At 36.7% G+C, this 19,608-nt stretch overlaps 1 protein-coding gene across 15 annotated transcripts in view; it reads right to left on the bottom strand.

Annotated features, from left to right (window-relative positions):
• The window catches only part of LOC116281540 (uncharacterized), a 204,592-nt gene that overhangs the window by 21,443 nt on the left and 163,541 nt on the right, over positions 1-19,608 (bottom strand). For 3 of the 15 annotated variants that reach the window (XR_012074944.1, XR_012074943.1, XM_072965780.1), the window contains exon 4: positions 15,367-15,416. The exons of 10 other annotated variants lie outside the window; for them this stretch is intronic. Coding sequence is in view for 3 of the 5 variants with exons in the window: in XM_072965780.1 (XP_072821881.1) it covers positions 15,408-15,416 (9 nt within the window). In the remaining 2 variants the exon portion in view is untranslated. Of the gene's footprint in view, positions 1-1,930; positions 2,015-13,115; positions 13,240-15,366; positions 15,417-19,608 lie in introns of those variants that run through there. 2 more of the 15 variants (XM_072965778.1, XM_072965779.1) reach the window with 2 other exon arrangements.

The following is a 19,608-nucleotide window of genomic DNA, read 5'->3' on the forward strand; positions in this document are numbered from 1 at the left end:
AGATCAGCATCAAATCTATTTGAGGAGAAATGCCCAGAGAAGTTTCTAACAGGCTTCCCAAAAGCTAACTAACATTCAATAAGGAAGTAGTGAATTTTACGTGGGAATGCTCAAGCAAAAGTGTCATTCATTCATCCATTTGCTCCTTTGTTTATGTAACAAATATTGAACACCTTCCATGCTCCAGGCCTCTAGCCTTTCCCTCTTGGAGATTATAGTCTAATGGAGAGAACTTTTCTCAACCCTTCAGATAGCTGAAGACCCAGCTGCTAAGTAGCCTGAAATCTAATAAAAGAACAACAGGATGTGAGCACTAGCTCATGTAGCAGAGCAAAAGACTGCAAGATATAAGGCATCATGGAAGTAAATAACAATGAAACTTGTTGTTAAATTTTAGGAACTTACCTAAAATTTTTAACAAATTTATAAGGGCCAAATAGTGTGAAAGTATAGAACCCACAGGAGCTTCAGATACAAGCTCTCTCTCTGACTCTTATCCATAATTTAGCTAAGTTCTTCGTCATTTTATAACAAGGATCACCTTTCCTCTGATTTTCAACATGTTCCTCATTTCTGCAAGAGACCACACCAGAATCACTTTCAATGTCTGTATTCCTAACTAACAGACCCTTCCAGGTAATCTAGACTTTTTCTAACAAAAACCTCTCCCAGCCTCAAAACCCTTCCATTGTTTATCCATTACTCAAGCCCAAAGCTGCTTCCACAATTTTAAGTAATTATTACAGAAGCACCCCACATCTTGGTACAAAAACCTGTCTTGGCTCAAGCAGCCATCACAAAATACCACAGACTGAATAACTGCAACAGAAGAAATGTATTTTCTTACAGTTCTGGAGGCTAGAAGTCCAAGAGCAAGGTGCCAACAGGTTTTGTTTTTCCTGAGGTTTCCCTTGACTTGTAAATGACCACTTCTCACTGTATCCTTCCATAGCCCTTTCTTTGGGCAAATACATCTCTTTATGTCTCTTTTTCTTCTCATAAGGACACCAGTCATATTGGATTATAGCTCCACCTTTATGACCTCATTTACTCTCAAGTACCTCCTTAAAGACTCTATCTCCTAGTACAGGCACATTGGAGGTTATAACTTTAAGCTATGAATTTAGGGGAGTGGGGTACCCTCAGTCCATAATACTAACTGATTTCAAAACTGACTAGAAAACTATGGTAATTAAGACTGTGCAGTATGAGCAAAAGGACAGGCATATAGATCACTAAAATAAAATACAGAGATCAGAAAAGTCCACACACTTCTGGTCAAATGATTTAAACAAAGGTGCAAAGGCAATTCAATGGTGAATAGTCATCTCTTAAGCAAAATGTACTGGAACAACTGGATATTCATATGTAAGAAAATGAACTTTGCACTATATACACCAAAATAAAGTTATAATGGATCATAGACCTAAATTCAAAATCCAAAGATATAAAATTTCTAGGAAAAAGGAGAAAAAATGTTTGTCACTTTGGATTAGGAAACAAAAATTAAACACAAAGAGCATTATCACAAAAAGTTAAAAAATTGATAAATTGGACTTCATTAAAATTAAATTCTTTTGCTTTTCAAGTGAAACTGGTAATAAAATGAAAAGACAAGCCTGTTGGTCCTGTACAAAGAGGGCAAGGAAGAGTCTGAAGAAAGAGGCAGACCACTCCAAATTGGTAGGTAGCAGGTTTAATAAGGGAAATGACTTATGAGACTTGTCTTGGGCAGCAGCAAGACAAGTAGATCACTGCACTTGCAGCCAGAATCCTAAAAGTTTACAAAGAGGCCTTAACCAGGGTTAGTCGCTTATACCACCCAGATGTTCCCAACAACTCATTACTCTCTCAAGGGCGCATCCTTAGGGCAGCTTCTATCTTGGGGAAGGCAAACAAAACTCACATTCCAAGGCCAGAGGGTGGGGTGAGAAGCCTTTGATTGTCCAAGTCCAGTTGCTGGATTATCCAATGGTCACATCCTTGTGATGACCTCTTCCAGCAAAGCTATGGACTAGAATAAAATATTTAAAGAACACATATCTGATATGTAATATATAAAGGCTGGACAATAAGAAAACCTAATTCTTTAAATGAGCAAAAATTTGAACACTTGACCGAAATATGACATCTAATGTCAGATAAGCACATGAAAAAGTGCTCAATATCAGTAGTCAGGGATATAACAAATTAAAACCAAAACAAGATACCATTGCATACTTATTATTATGGCTAAAATCACAACAAAGACCTGGAAACACTACGTGATGACGAGGAGGAGACAAAACGACCTGAACACACACATATCGCCAGTTGGAATGCATGGCAAAATCACTTTAGAAAAAAGATGGATGGTCTCTTTTAAAATTAAATATACGCTTACCATGCAACTCAGCATTTCCCCTTCTAGACTTTTAAAAAATAATTTAATTTCTTAAAGCAGATTTGTTTTCACAACAAAATGAAGAGGAGGGTACAGAGATTTTTCCATATACTCCAAAACTAGAAAAGAATGAATACTGATACACATAACAACATAGATGTATATCAAAAGCATTATGCTAAATGAAAGAAGGCTCAAAACTACGTATTTTAAGGTTTCAGAATATAATGTTTAGGGGCAAAGATAAAGCTGTAAGAAAAGGAATCAGTGAATGGTGGGGGCTGTGTTTTGGGAGTCAGGAGGAATGACTACAGTGGAACATTTAGCAGCTCTGGAGGATAATGGAAGTGTTCTTTATCTTGATTGTGGTGGTTACACATCCAACCAAAAAATTCATAGAACTCTGTGTCTTCATCAAAACTCATAGAACTATGCACTAAAAATGAAGACTTTTTTTTTCAATAAACCTGACTGTAAAGGAGGATTTCAGAACAAATTTCTTCCCCAGGTAAAACCACAGCTAATATTTTGGTTTATTTGCTTTTATTTCTGTGTTTAGGTGTGTATATGTGTTATCATCTATGAATAATTTTGTATTCTGTACTTAACACTATACTGAGAGCATTTTCTCATCTTTGAATCATCTTCCAAAATGTGATTTTTTTGAAACTTGGGTAGCATCAAATTTCATGTTATAGAAAAAAAAGTGTACAGAAATAGTTTTAAATTATTATTAAATGATATATGAAAAGTTTAAGAATCTTATTGCTATACACATTTTAGTTATGTGTTAATTTTTCATTTGTTTTTTTAATTAATTCAACCATTTGAAAAACATGTATTGAACATCACTGATAGAAAATAAAATTAAATTAAATGAGACTCATGCTCTCGAAGATGTAACTGAGTAGTGAGGACACAACTAATTCAACAGCTAATTACAATCCTGGTGACATATGTTATAATAGGTATGAAAAAATGCAATTATTTATAATATTATTCATAAATTACAGTGAAACTTTTATGGTGAGTCATTTTATATATTTAACCACCATTAAGTTTAATTGTTTTATAAATTTGCATTTATATGTCTACACTAATGAGATTTTCTTTGGTCATAGTGATTCTGGTGACGCTTGCTTTGAAAATATTCTGTACAAACCTGTTGTGTGCAACTTTAACATTATGCCATTCATTACTTTTTCATATGTCAGATTTGAGCCATACTCTTTCAACAAAAATTCTTGCTCCTGAGCAGGTTTCCCCCTGGTTTGGAGCCATGGAGCCAGGGTGATCAGGAGCTAGAGGGACCCACCCCTTGGTCGGGCCTTTCCATTTTCATCAAAGGGCAAGTCTTTTGCCCAATAATGTATTTTAACCCTTAATTCGCAATACAGAAGCAGTATTTTATTTCTTGCCTTACTATGAAGTTTAAGTGCTCTCTGTAGTAATACAATTTATCAAAAGCACAAACACACACACATGTATCACCCATTACCCTGAACAGTCTAGATCTCATCTCTAAATAAAGCTGTCCCAGGGAAGACCCTGTGCTTGAACTACATTTCTGGGACATTCTCAGAATTTCACCAGGGGTCCTTGACTAACTTGCGCTGCTTCCTCAACAGCCATGAAAAATATGGAAAGCGCCAGAAGGATGCTGAAGTACAGACTACGGTAAAGTATCTTAAGGAAACTGCTTGTATGGATCAGTCTGGGCTGTCATAACACAATACCACAGACCGGGTGGATTAAACAACAGAAATCTATGTTCTCACACTTCTAGAGGCTGCAAGTCCAAGATCAAAGTACCACAGGGTTGGTTTCTGATGAAACCTCTCCTCTTGGCTTGCAGACTGAGCCTTCTCCCCATATCCTTAAGCAGCCTTTCCTCTGTGCATGTGCATCCCTTGTGTCTCTTCCTTTTCTTATTATGACACCGCTATGCTGAATTAGGGCCCCACTTTATTTCTTCAAAGGCCCTACTTGCAAATACAGTCATGTTCTGAGGTAATGGGAGAGGGAATTTTAACCTATAAATTTGGGGGGAACACAATTCAGCCAATTATAGCAGCTATTACATTTATCAGAGAGGTGCTACTGAAAAAAGCGTTCATTATATACTTTTATGAGTATGTATTCCTGACTTCAAACAAAGTAATATATTATTCCCTCTGAGAAAGTGACACGTTATCTCAGAAACAGTGTGAATCATGTAACTGATCATGTTTTGCCTTTTTCTCTGAGCATCAGGAATTCTAGGCTCAACTTAAGTAAATATATTTTACTTACTCTATGGTCTCTATTTAAATTTCAACTTTTTTCCAGACTTTGATCAATTAAACTTACATGCTTTGTCAGAATCTTGATTCTTACCATATTTGATCATTTTATTGTAGGCAGTGTGCAATATGATATACTGGATGGCCACTTAATTTAAGGAAATAGCTAAGGCATCTATCAGCAGACCTTAAAAATGCCTAACATCTACGTGATCACAGGCGACTGCATCAGATTTTCCTTAGCTACAGCAAAGCCCCCGCACTTAATGCAATAGCATGTCTAATGAAAGTGGGATTTCTGTGGTCTAGATGTCTCCTCTACTCCAGGACATATTTACTGTCTTTTGATCACAAACTCCTCTTGAAAATATGAAAAGTTACAAAACCTATTCTCGATCAAAAGACAGCACAGTGTGTGTGTGCTGGTTAAGGGCACATACCCCGGAGCCAGATTTCTGGTTTCAAATGACAGCTTGACCCCTTCGTAGTTGTGATACCCTGGGCAAGCTGCATGAAATCTTTGTACGTCATTTTTTCCATCTATAATGTGAAGACAGTGGGAACACTTACATCCTAAGGTTGCCATGAGAGTCAGGTGAGTAAAACCTCATAAGATGATTAGCACAGTTCCAAACAAATAGAAACTGCTCCATCCTTGTTAAATGATACCATCTCATAAAGATACACTCCAAAACCTGTGTGTAGTTTCAGAGTCTTCACAGACACCCTGAAGCTCCCCACTGCTATGTCAACCAGGGGCCCATGAACCCCTGCTAACAATGCCTGCTCTACCTGTTTTATCTTGAATAATAAATTCAGTTGAATTTAACTCATATACACAGTTTCTATCTTTCTATTTTTGCTTTGGTATTTGTTGAGCATCTTCAGAATGTCTGACAGAGAAGTGACGAAGTATGACTGTATTGTTTTGTGCTTTATTCCACTTTAAAAAAAAAGTCAGAAGACTAAATAGTTCAAATCGCATTGGACTGTAATGTGCCATTTGCCAATGTTTTCTTCTGGGAAGTGACATCAGGTAACACAGCCCTCTTTCATCCTGTTCTTTCAAAGACAGTTAGTGAGCATCTCCTTTGTACAAGACAGTCAGCTAGACAGAGAGAGAGAATGTATTGGGTCTTCCGAAGCTAAGACTCGATGTGAACTGTGATCAGATCAGTGAAAACAGAGATAATCAGCATTGATTATGAAGATAATCAAAAGGATAGACTAATTCTTCTTTGTGCTTGCTCCCTAACACATACACATAATCTCGAGCATCAGCTTTCCAACTACAATTTATGGTAGTAAAAACCCTCCTTCCTTTCCTTACTTTATTCACCCAAAGACTGTTTAAAGATACTGTTTACATGCATTTTCATGCATGTCATTACCTAAAATAAATGGAAGTATAAGAAATGTTAAACTAAATTCAGTCTGTTCTTGTTAATACAGAATTGTTTTTAGTATCATTTTTTTCACAAAACTTCACATAACCAACTAATCCACATAGCCTTAAAAATTGTGAACTGAATAAAAGATGAATTGGGTGTACTTGATCTGAACAATAAAGAGGGAAAACCCCTTTACAAGAAAGTTCATATTTTGTCATATAAAAGCTCTGTGTTCATCTATTATTGTGTGCTCAAAGGACTCTCTAGTTTTCAAATAATTTTGCATTAGCTTTAGTTCAGCAGTGATGTTCTTTTCTTTGAAGCAGCTTGCCCAGAGCTCTTTAAGCCTTCATGTGTAAATTAAAGAGAATGAAAAATAGCTAGCATGAGGCATCTTAGAGACCTTGACGTTCCATCATTATTGCCAGAAACATCCTCATTAAATTTAATTCACTGATGTGCTTGGTCTACACTTATTTTTTTCCCTCAGAATAAAGTATATGGAATACTTATTTTCTAAACCCAACTTACTAATATTCAATCAGTAAAATAAATCTTTACATTTAGTTAGGTAACAAGGGTTTACAGAAACTTCAACAACAATGGGAGGATTTTCTACATGGGTAAAGCCTGAGTTGTTTCTGCAATTTGACTTTAGTAAATACATTAAACCTAAAATAATTTCGTAAAATGTTAAAAATGTAGTTTTAATAAAATAAACTTAGCAATGAGATTAAGTAATTATTTCAAGAGTTGATGCTAGCATTTCAGTAAATTATATAAATATCTTATAGTTTCTTATATTATTTGGAGGGGAAATGGTAACACATCAATAAGTCAAGAGATACAAAATTTACACTCATATTTTCACCGCAATGAATTCTACAAGAAATTTAACTCAAATGAATCTTAATCGTGGTTTTGATTTGTCCTTACTATTTAACGATCTACATATCTATATAAACACATTGGCACACTGAAATTATACCTTCTGAAAAAAAAATAGTCACACATATGCTAAGACAATCATTAGCAGTAAGGGAAAATAAAACTGAGGAATAAAAGAAGGCTATGAAAAAGCTAATTCTGAATAGAATAAAGATGAAGACAAACATGCAGGGAGGATGGCTTCCCTTCAGCATTTAGTACTAGGAAGAGATGAAAATATCAGGACACCAATTAGATCTATGACTACAAAAACTAGACATTTAACAAAATCAGAAGAAAGTGGAAACAACTCAAGAGTCCACCAACCAGATGAATGGAGAAACAAAATGTAGGTACATACAATGAAATATTATTCAGACATATAAAAGAATAAAGTTTTAATGCATACTACTATATTAATGAAATCTGAAGACATTATATTAAGTGAAATAAGCCAGATACAAGAAGACAAATATTCTATGATTCCACTTATCTGGAATATCTAGAATAGGCAAATGCACAGAGACAGAAAGTAGATCAGAGGTCCTCAGGGGCTTGGGAGATGGAAGAATAAAGAGTAATTATTTAATGAGTATAGAGTTTCTGTTTGGACTGATGAAAATGCTGGGTTGATAGTAGTGATGGTTGTATAACACTATGAACGTAATTAATTCCACTAAATTGTGCACCTAAAACGTTTAAGATGGTAAAATTGTTCTTTATGTTGTCACAACTTTTAAAAATGGACATACACCCCCTCCACACACACACACACACAAACCCTGCAAGTCAAAACACATCAGGAGATAATGTACATTAAGAACTTAGCATGGAGATTATGCGTGTACCTGGCAGGTGGTATGTATTCAAAAATCAATTATTTTTAAAGGATGGAGCCAACAGGACTGGAATGGAAGTTTCTTGACAGTGTGAAATATTTGCTTTCCAAACCCTCTACAGGATGGAGCACAGAGCTTCCCCTGGTAGATATTTTGTATATGTCTACTCAGTGACTAGTTGAACAAGCTTGGGTCTAGTTACCTTGAAGGGGTCAGTGTTACCTCTACTTTCATAAGGGGAAAATGACCTGGTAGCATAAGTTAAAGAACAGCAAAGTCTTTGGTAATAAATAAATAAATATTTGAAAATTGAAAGGGCAGTAGAGAGAGAGAGAGAGAAAATGGGAATTTCAGATTTATGTAATTACAGAATATTCCAGCTAGAAACTGGGACTCTATATTGTAAATTCAGTCTTTTACAGATGGGGAAATTGAAGGTAAGGAGAAAAATAAAATGAAAAGGAATGAAAAAGAAATGAAATGAAAATGATAGCCAAAGCCAAGGAGATTCACGCGAAGATTATCTGGCTTTAACATTGTCTTATGCTTCTCCTGAGCCTCGTACAGTGTTTCATATTGCATGAAGTAATCAGTAACATTTATTAGCCAGTCAATTCTGGTAGCTATTTACATGCTAAAAAGATTAATATAACCACACTATTTACATGCTAAAAAGATTAATATAACCACAGAGGGGAAAAGCAGAAGTGCAAAACTGCCCATCTTTGTGCCTAGTATGTTCAATTCATATTTAGGCAACATTAAAATAGGAATCTCTGTACAGTCATCTGAACAAAGTCGGGTTACCCTTCTAGTTTACAGATATGCCTTTTAAAAAGCAAAGCCACTAAGTGAAAAGTCACACTTTAAAAAGTAATATATTGTGACAACCATTCTTTCTAAAATGATACTTGTATCATATGTTGAAATATAGTTGCTTTTCTCTTTCCAAAAGTATTCTAAACAAATAAATCAAAAACCCCTAACAGGCCTCACCAGAGCTACTAAATAAACCATGAAGAAATACCATACAAGATAAACCAATTAGAAGGAAGGACAAAAAAATTTAAGAGCTGTGGATAAAAGTAAGAGGCACAAGGTAAAATCCGGCAATATGTAGATCACATTTCCTGCTCCCAAGGACTCAGAACCAAGAGAATGCAGCCTTTGTCTACGGTACTCTAGTTTCTATAGCATATTTGAGCCTTTGACAATTACTGTACATATTATATTAGGAAATAATTAATTTTATCCTTAAATTTTTATTTTCACTGGTTTTTTATACCTATAAATGTTATTACATTCAGAGGCCAAATTTTTTTTAATAATATATTTTAAGCTTTAGTTTGTAGGTAATCTAAAAATATCATTTGACAAAAATATATTTGTTTTACATTCAGTTTTTTTAGAGGACACAATTTATTTTAATATTTGTTACATTTATTAAAACTTCTAAGTATAATTTATAAAAATTACACTATAAAAAGTACACTCTTCTTTTAAAGAAAACTGTAAACATTTAAGCTTTGCTTAAAAGGGATAGAAGGAACAAAATGATCTTTCAATTATCTTATTAACCTTGTGATTAAGATAATAGTGTATTTTCTTCAGATATTATCAATTATGTGTCCCATTTTTTCCATAATGATTCCATTAAAGTAATTATTTCACATGCTTATAGATTAAGTTGATGTTGAGAAAAAGCATATTATAAATAGCATTTATTAACATTTATCATGTAGTTATTTTGCCATGCATCAAAACCAGCATTTAATTGCAATAAACCCACTAATTACTATAAATATAATATAAAACTTCCTTTTAAGTAATACAAGTCATCAACATAGTATTCAAAGCTCTATTTTTTATCATCTCATAATCAATATTTATATTTTATATAAAATATGTATATTTCTCTCATTTCACTATTTTGGTAAATCAAACCCAAATATGTTGTTTTGGATAAGAAATATGATCTAACTCTATAACTCTGATTCATCAAATCAAATTCACATCATTTATCAGAATCCCATAATTTGATTTTTTTTTTTTTATGAGAAATGTTTGTTAGGTATATACTGAAAGTCAAGCACTGGAGAAGGTGCCAGGGATGCAAAGATGATATACATGGTCAATGGTCCAATCTGCAACACAAGGACACTCCCAGAATTGTGAAGAGGAGCTTTGTCTTTCCCTTCCTTAGGTACAACTTTCATAATCTGCCTGGAGTTATGGAAACTCCAAATCTGAAGTTCTGTCTGGTTCTTTCTAGTCACCCTACTCTAACACCTATCATGTTTTCATTTCTTAGTCCTTCGTCTGCTGACACTTCCCTGATGCTGACCATGGTCAGCCAGTCTACAATACAGAATGTGGCCTGCTTTAAGATTCTAGATGCAACTCTGTTTGCCTTATGAAACAACCTGCCGGACATCCCTGATATTCCCTCTTGCCCACACTTCCTCCTGGACCCACCACTTACGTTTCTAGATACCAGTTTCCTTTAAACTGACCACACCAGCATGCATTTCCTGGATCATACCCTTTTCTCATTTGTGACATCCTCTGTCAGTCAATCCTTTTTGTGCAGCTTGGGTGGGGGAAAGAATAGTTTCTCATTTAGCATTTCCTCCACAGAGGGGAAATTCTACCCTGAGTTAAAATTCCACCCTGGGTCTAAATACAAAGCTTCAAGAAACTTAATTTTTTTTTTCCTTTCCTGAATTTTTCTTAAAATTATTCTAAATAATAGCTAATGGCTTTTTTTTTTCAATATATTACCTTTAACCTTTCCAAACTCAAAATTTTACAGATGTGGCAAATAAAACTCAAAGAGGTCAAATGACGTTTCCAAGGTCACACACTGCAAATTAATGCCAGAGGTAGGATTTTGTTTTTCTCACCTCTAAGACTAATGTTGCATGAACAACAAATGTCAGACCTGGAAGAAAGATCTAATTAATGTATTCGCCAAAGTTCCTGAGTTCACTACTTGGTGGGCAGAACTTTGACCATTAATATATAAAGATTGTAAAAATCACCTTCAACGTATCTAACTGATCTTATTATAACTGATTATATATCTCAAAGGTAAGTGATTTTTTCCTAAGCTGTATGCAAGATAATGTGCTTAACTCAGGGATTTGCTATACAACATCAATGTGTACATGCATACACACACACACATAGGCACTCACACACAAAGTGTACAAATGAATGGCAGGTAAAAACTCTTTGCTCCTAAGATGTTAAAATGATGGACATACCCTAGCCAGGCCATCATGGTTGATTTTCTATAAAATAAAATTACTTATATTAGCCTTCTCTAAAATTTCACCATTTATAGGGCCTACTGAACATGTTTTATTAGCAAATCTTTAAGAATAAATATAACCAAGTGGGAAAAAATAATTTCTAAAATACAAGATCTGAATTCTGAACATGTAACACTGGCTGGAGTATCTGACATCCATATGAAAGAGGTTTCACCCAAAATATGCAGCTCATGCTGTGACAGTGACAGTGATGTGCACTGTGTAATGTCAATTCAAGAAGAGAGGCCACAGCACAGTGAAAAGGACCCCTCTCAACATGCATTTCATGGCACTAAGGAATCACTTAAGAACCCTGACGAGAAAGTGACTGAACAATAGGCCAGCAGTAACACTTGATTTTTGGCCATTTAATAAAAAGAATCTAATCGGATGTCTTCCCTTTTGGGTAAAATGGTATTTTCATTTGTTTAACCATTCTGTATACCCCAAATATTGCCCATGCTTTCTGTATATTTAGTATAAGACATCATATTAATCTGGAAACAACTGTTACTATGTTGAAAAATATTACTTTATTCACTTCTGTTCCTCTCCAAGAGAGTGCCTTTATTAGGAACAGGCTGCTCAGACACTGAACCAAATAATGAATAAAACAGTACAGTCATTTTATTCAATGGCAAGAACTAAATTACACGACACTTTTTTGCACTACTGCTGACTAGTGGTTATCCACTAGTTAACGGAAATTTCAGTATTAAGAACTAATTTGTTTTACCCATGGTAGAGTCCCATCACTGTGCCCTATAAGCCCTCATATGGTAATAACCTGCCACCATACCTTGAAAACCCCAGGAGTGTCAGTCCTGGTTTGCACAGTAAGATTTATGCTTCTTGCACAAGACTATGTAGCTATCACTACTGGAGTAAAGCTTTACTAACCGAGTTTCTCAGGGGAAGCGCCCTTCTTGTCAGGTTCTTTTGAACTCCGTGAAGTAGGCCAGAAAGATAAACAACCTTTCAATATTTGGGGGAAATTCCATATTTTATTTTATCAATATTTATTATATGAATAAAGATGCAACTACTGGTAAAGCTCAACAGCAGTGTTCCTACAGTAACAGCTGGACCTAAGAAAAGAATTTTCTGAAAACTGAATCAAACAGAAAAACAAAACGTTTTGTCACTGTGAGTAATGAAAGCTATGTTTGTGTGTCTCTATGTATGTATGTGCATTTCATGTTATCAACGTCACTGTCTTCCCCAATGGCATAGTCTCCGCCCTAACTGTACCATCACATTTATTAAAGGGAACTCACTTTACACAAGTCAGCCATCCTGATGGCTTTCATGATGGGAAGAACTTATTAATTTATTTATTACCTTATTATCTTTGACATCTTTAATTTGTTCCATTAATATTTTTTCACACGTTTGAGACATGAATGTGTTTCAGAGAGTGGTCATTTTATGAGCATCTAACATCTGTTTTTCCGTTTCTTAGCAGATGCATATTAGAAAAAAATGTTGATACCATGTCACCTTTAGTTCAGATTTACAGACAACAAAGCTCTAGATGTGGGAACGTCACAATCTGGCAGGTGGAACAAGCTTCCACACCAGCAAATCCAGAAGGCCTGCCTGGTAGAGCTCCACAGCCCTGTGGCTCAACAGGGCTTCCCCGAGAGGAGGAAACGCCCCCCCAGCAGCCCCGCATCAGCTTGCATTCTCACTGTGGTCTTCTCTTTGTACTTCCCTGCAGTGCTTGCGAAGCAACTGGAAATGAGAGACAGCTTCTTCTCAGAAGTGGTGTAGGGCTTTCTGTTGTGGAAGCAATCATCCACAAGTCTTACAATTTGCTTTTCCATGAGCAAGAAAATTAGCAGGTGTGTTTTGGCTGAAATGACTGCTTTACTAATTGACCAAAATCATAGACTTTAGCAGAACCGAGATAACTTGTTCTCTTTTTCACCCTTGGCAAGGGGCAAGAACAAAGACCAACTGGACTCACATCTTTTCTTTCTTAGCAGCTTGTGATTTATTTAATTTGATTAAGATAATCTGTTCTAAATTTAGAGTTAGGATATTGCAAAAAGATCTCTTCATGATCTATGGCTCTTCTGTGTAATTGCCTTCTGCTGTATGCTGCACATAAGAAAGACAAGATATTTAGGGGGAATATTTTAAAATACGAAGCTTGATCCTGAAATGATGAAGAAAATACATTCACACAATTTGTGCTCATACAATTATTTCATAAATAAATACAATTTGAAAATGGCCATTTTGATGAAAGTCACTTATGTTTAGTGTGAGGTGGTAGAAGAGAATTCCATAGCCCCTCCTGCTTCCTTTCTACCCAGAATAAAACAAGAATTCCTTAATTTTCAATTACAATTGTCATTTGCCTTTTCTAGTGTTTTACAGACTAGACCTTACACTTCTGGTTGACCTTTGTTCAATGTGGTTTCCACGCCCAAGAGCTGCAATTGTGATTGTGTCCTTAGGAGCTCCCCTTGTTTGGAACTGTAATTCAATTTGTCCCTACAAAATTTCTTCTGTGTTGTGACAGGATGAATATAAACAGGAAGGGCTGAAGGGTTTTCTATCTCCTGGTACTAGGTGAAATAATTTGGAAGGGTTCCTTAAGTAGCTTTAGTTACTCATGAAATCCTGAGAAACTGTCTTTCAAAGCCTAGAATGCTTGATTTCTCTGGACAAGATTGTACTCTTATCATTTTTTACTATAATGATTTGGAAATTGCAAAATATCAAGAGCCAAGATAAGGCAGAGCTGCAGACTGCCTTTAGTCTACATCAAATTCTGTGACAAGTTGAATCTAGATATTACCAACAGTGCTCTTGTCTATTCTTAGTCCAAAGGTGGGATTGTTCAATCTTTCAGAAGGCCCTGGATTCTAAGGCATCACACATCTCATGATGGGGAGGAAAATTCATCCATCCAGCCAGCCAGCCATCCATCCATTCATCCAGCCAGCCAGCCAGCCAGCCAGGCAGCCATTCATTCTAGCCAGCCAGCCAGCCAGCCAGCCAGGCAGCCATTCATTCACAGAGCAGCATGTTGTGCTCCTTTACATGCCATGCACTCCTTTATATACTGAGGACACAGTAAGTAAAGAAAAGAAATAAACAGGTAAATAAAGCTGTTGCCCTCAAGGAGCCTACACTCTACAGAAAAGAGACAAATTATAAATGCATAAATATCACAGAATTTATGGAGAAATGCGATGAAGAAAATGAGGTGACAGTGTGAACTGTCATTTTAGCTCGCATGGTTAGGGGAGACCATGGAGAGAAGTTGACATTTGACCTGAGGCCTGAAGGAAGTGAAATGGCAGGTGACAGAAATCTGTGAAGCATTTGACTCAGATCATGTAACTCTACCTGTGGCCTGGGGACCACCAATGGAGGCAACGCCCAGGGGCTTGTTAGAGATACAAAACGTCAGTCCCCAGAATCTGCATTTCAACAATATTCCCCAGAGGCCTTTGCAAAGGCCTAACATAGTGAGGCAGCAGCCACGCAGGACTGGGAAACAGATGCTCTGGTTCTTAGATTCTTTTTATCCTCTATCCTTCATCCTTCATTATTTATATTATAGATGCACATTTTCATCCTGCTTATTATAAAACAGACATCTGGATTTTTTTATTCTATAAAAAACAAAATGTTCAAGATGGTAAGGAAAAACTCATATTTATCTAAATGTCAGAGCTGTCGCTAGTAATATGGAACCCAGTCAAGTTCATTGCATTATACCCTAGAACTGAGTCTGGAGTTTAATCATAGGAGCTGGACTGCATTCACAGATATGAGACAGGACTTTTCCTCCTGTGCCCACATGCTAGGCACAGGGCCAGGAAAGAAAGCAGGGACAGAGGAAATGGGAAGAAATGTATCTGCTGAGCTCTCTGCCCAGCTCCCCAGCAAGCCAGAGTCCGGCGGTGCACCAGTCCCTGCGTCCTGGCTGGGAGCCTAGGAGCACCGGTACCCCGCAGCCTACAGCCACCCTTTCTGAGCCCCAGGGCACTTCTGACCTAATATCCTGCCCAACATCTCTTTATTTGTGCTGAAGAGCACAATCTTCTGCTTATGGCACATTTAAATAATCATTCTCCACCCTCCCAGAGCCAGGTCTGTTCACATGGTGCCTAGAATCTGAAGTGGAGTGACTCACCTTCAGGCATAACCCACCCCTAAAGAAATGCCATTTGCTGGCAGTTATACAGTCCCAGTTACCACTGTACTTACCAAATTGATTCAGATCTTTTGCCAAAAAAACAAAACAGCATTTAACAAAGCTAAAAAATAAAAACAATAAAAATAATCAAGTTTGTATGCCAATTCATGAGAAAACAACACAGTGTCATCTTTTTCCCTTTTCTTGCTCTGTTCTTCTGAAATGATTTCCCAAAATTCCTTTCTCTAGAATGGCTCTTCTTCAGAAGTATGTACACAAGAGGGCATCTTACCAGTTCATTCTTTCTCTGTACAACCCAATAGATGTCCATCCTATAAGCAAATGCTCAAAGCTGCCATGATGCTGATGCTGGGGCTACAGTCATACCAAGAGTTTGGTGAAATATCAGGCTATTTATCATGGACTCCAAATGTTCACTTATACAGAAAATTGAGTCATTCAGAGGCTTCTAATATGAGCAAGGAGGAAGGCAAATTACAGCATTTTTTCACTGGATACACCAGTGCCTTTATCTGAAGGTACTTTTAAGGATCTGTATATAATATAAATAGTATATTACAATTCTCTAATTTCTTTACCTCTTAGAAATTCTAAACAAAGGATTTTTTTGCCTTCTATAATAAAAGGAAAAGCACATACCCAACTGAGGAAGATTAAGTACCTGAGAAAGATAAATCACTTGGTGCTGTCAGAGACACTGGTTGGTGACAATTCTTCACCAGACTTTGATTCCCTATCGTTTTTCCCTGCCAAGTGAGGTCTTTATTCATTGGGAGCCGTGTATTCATTGCTAGCCACCTCAGTTCTCTATTTTTAAGCCCCTGCTTTGTGCCTGGCTGGTCAGCTCCAGAAGGCACCTCCGTGAGAGTGTTGTGTCCCTCCCTTTAGCAATCAAGTCTCAGACAGTTTGTCATGGTGGCGCTTCCTCAGGTGAATAGTGCTAGGCTATCAGAAAACTCCCAAGTCAATACAAAGGAAAACTGATGTCGCTGAATTACAGGTTCTACAGTTCTTCACCATTGTCCCGTGGTGAAGCCAAGGACTCTGCACCTTGCAGATATGAGACAAGACTGGAACAGGCTTTAAGATCAAGCTAGCTTCCAGATGATAATTTTTCCCTATTATTTATTATTAGCATTATTTCTATTACATTATTTCTATTATACCTAATTCCAAGAGATAATTTAAAACAACTTACACTGAAACACAAACATGATTACATCGTTACAACACACAAAGTAATGGTTCTTAAGCTTTCATGAAAGTTTGATGAAAGCTGTGAATCTTCCCCTTAGAAGAACACAGATACACACATTTCGACATCCCAAGTTAAAACAAACAAACAAAAAAAAGACGCTTATTCACTGAACAACACCTCAAAACTCCTCCTGAATAAATAACCATGTGCCAAGACTAGAGGCTACAAACTCAGCTGCCTAGGAGACAGGGCAGGTAACAGAGTGAAGTGGGCTGGAGGAACATGGGAGGAAGCCAGGAGGCCTGAGGGAAACCAGACCAGAGCCTCACCTAAGAAGGTCAGTCACTCTGCAGCGGCTCCACTCTGGCCTCCTTGCCAGGTGCCCAAGGCAGCCTCAGTGCTGCTGCAAGAGCTTCCAGCTTTTCAAGACAAAACCCAAGTCTAGATTTCTGTGTAAAATTTCTCAACGCCCAAGTTTAGCAACTATTTCACATTTCTTTAAAATGCTTTAAAAAAAAAAGCAAATAAAATTAAAAAGAAACTACAGCTGTGACTGAAAGGCAAGCGTCTGCAGCATATATATTCTGTGGTTTTTGAAGATATTTGCATTGTTCAGATAATAAGTTCTCAATAGAAAAAACTAGTATTTTCATATAAAAAGTTAACTACCTAAAGTATCCTTGCCCCTTCAGCTTTACGAGATGAAAACTACAGGAATATCAGAAGACAAGGCCAAGACTCTCCAAAGGAAGCAGCTTTGGACCTATTTAAACCTATGAAAACCTACATCATTAAAACCAGAATTTTCCAGAAAGCATAAAATTTTGTCCTAAAATTTCCTTAAGGTAGGAGCTACCAATCAGTGGCTTCAACCTCTAAAAGGCCTTAGTACGGCTACTCCAGCACATTTGTTCTTGAACAGACTTCATGCTGATTGGTCAAGCAAGATCAGCTAGCTGCTAAATGTTCCCTCAAATGACTGTGAATTGAACCATGAAATGGAGTTATTCAGAACTGTCCATGCAAGTGATAAGGAACATCTGCATAGAACAGTCATTCTGTCTCTATCACTGACGACAGTACTAAAGATTTCAGTCTGCTGGACTTAAGGCAAATTACTAAGTAAAACTAATATGATGATAAACTTCAGAGTTTTTTATTCCCCTCCCATATAGGTAGATACCATTGATGGCAAAGATCAAACCATCTTCTGATGGTCCCTAAAAGGTCATCAGGAAGAGAGCCTATATTCTGCTGAAAGTTCAATGATATAGATAGATGCAAAATAAAAAATAAAATAAATTAAATTAAATTGAAAATAAAAACTGTTGAAAAGCTACCCCAGTGTAAACCAAGTATGGCTGTGCCCAAATGTTATTGTGCCACCAGGAAACAGTAAAACAAGAGATAAACTTCAATAGATTAATAATGAGTATATCCTGTCATGTTATAATGGTCCATGATGTGGCTGGACATTTATCTGACTGCAAAGCACCCAAACTCATTTTGCTGGCCCCTCTGGATATTCCATAAGCTATTTATTACCACAGAATGTAACCATTTCGCTTAAACATGTTAGAGACAATTCTGTTCCAGCGTGTGAACTCTAACTGATAAAATACCAAGACCTCAGTGGAGAGGATTTTTCTTATGTTTTACGAGATCGGAATGTTGCATTCTAGACACAAGAGCTCCCAGCCTCACCAGAATCCTCTGCTCCAAGGATGGCATGCAAGTAGCAAAGCAACAAGACAAGAAAGGAATCTACAGTTCTATCAGTAACCAGTTTGACTACTTGCCATCGGCCAGCTCAGTGCTTTGAATCCCAGAAAGACCTGAGAACTTCTGCATGACTCTGGTTGAGTGAAGGGGTGAGCAACAATGTCAAGACTGAATTTACTGCTAGCTTAGCAAGAGGGGAGCTCTGAGCTAAGTTTAAATTGCTCTTTTTATAAATAAGAAATATTATCTCTTGCACTTGTGAATTTATCAGGCAAAGTTCATAGCCACCATAACATAATTACATAATAGTTGTAATCATAACAAACTTGACAATATGGATATATAGCACATTTTGACTTAAGCAGCACTTTCATTCATATGACCCAGACTGCAGTCAGCTGTGTTAGCATCAGCATCCCTACAAAACACATAACACTTCCATCCATATTTACTAGATTAGTGACAACCATGAAGTAGGATGATCAGAAGGAAATTCAAATGAACGAAATGCACAGAACAGCTATTGAGCATGTTAAAGTAAAAGAAATGAGCTAAGAGATGTTATTAAAAGGAATATAAAATCAATATATTTCTAATACATAAGATTTCTGCAATATTCAGAACTAAGCAACAGCTTCCACTTGTTACTTTAGACACAAAACTGACACTCTCCTAAAAAGAATATTATTCTCTCAGAGGAAGCAACTGTTTTGAACATCTTGTCAGTACTAATGGAGTGAGCTCAATGCTCCACGGTATTCTTAAGTAGTAAGATCAGCTTGCTCAGATACAGACCCAGATTTTCACATTAACCTAAAGTGGCATCTGGATGAGTGAGGAAAACTGTTTTAAGTAAATGAATGCAGTTTTCTATCAGATCTCAGTGATTTTGCTGAGTCCAGTGCAAATAAAAATGAGTCTAGCTCATAGAATACCACAATGAGATTGGGAAATATGTCTTTCCTGTTAATAACATTTTAAAATTTAATAAAAATATATTCTTTTCAATGAAGCAATTTTACTAATTCAACAAATATTTACTAACATCTTACTATTTTCCAGGCTCTGTTCTTGCACACACGTGCACACACACACACACACACACACACGTGGTGGTAAGTTCTATAAAGAAAAGTAAGACAGGTTAACAGGGAAAGGACTTGATAGGAATAGTTGTGAGGAGTTTTACGTTAGGTAAGTGCAGGTGGTCATCAAAGGTCTCTCTGGCCTTAAGATAAGAGATTTGATCAGCTATCAGAAGAAAGTGAAGGCATGACTCATAAAGATGTTTCAGGGAAAAGCACAGTAAAATGAGAGCACATCAGATGCAAAGGCCCAGAGGCCGAGTATGCCTGGTGTCATTGAAGGACGG

This window comes from Vicugna pacos, chromosome 8 (genome assembly GCF_048564905.1).
Source record: "Vicugna pacos chromosome 8, VicPac4, whole genome shotgun sequence".
NCBI classification, from domain to species: Eukaryota; Metazoa; Chordata; class Mammalia; order Artiodactyla; family Camelidae; genus Vicugna; species Vicugna pacos.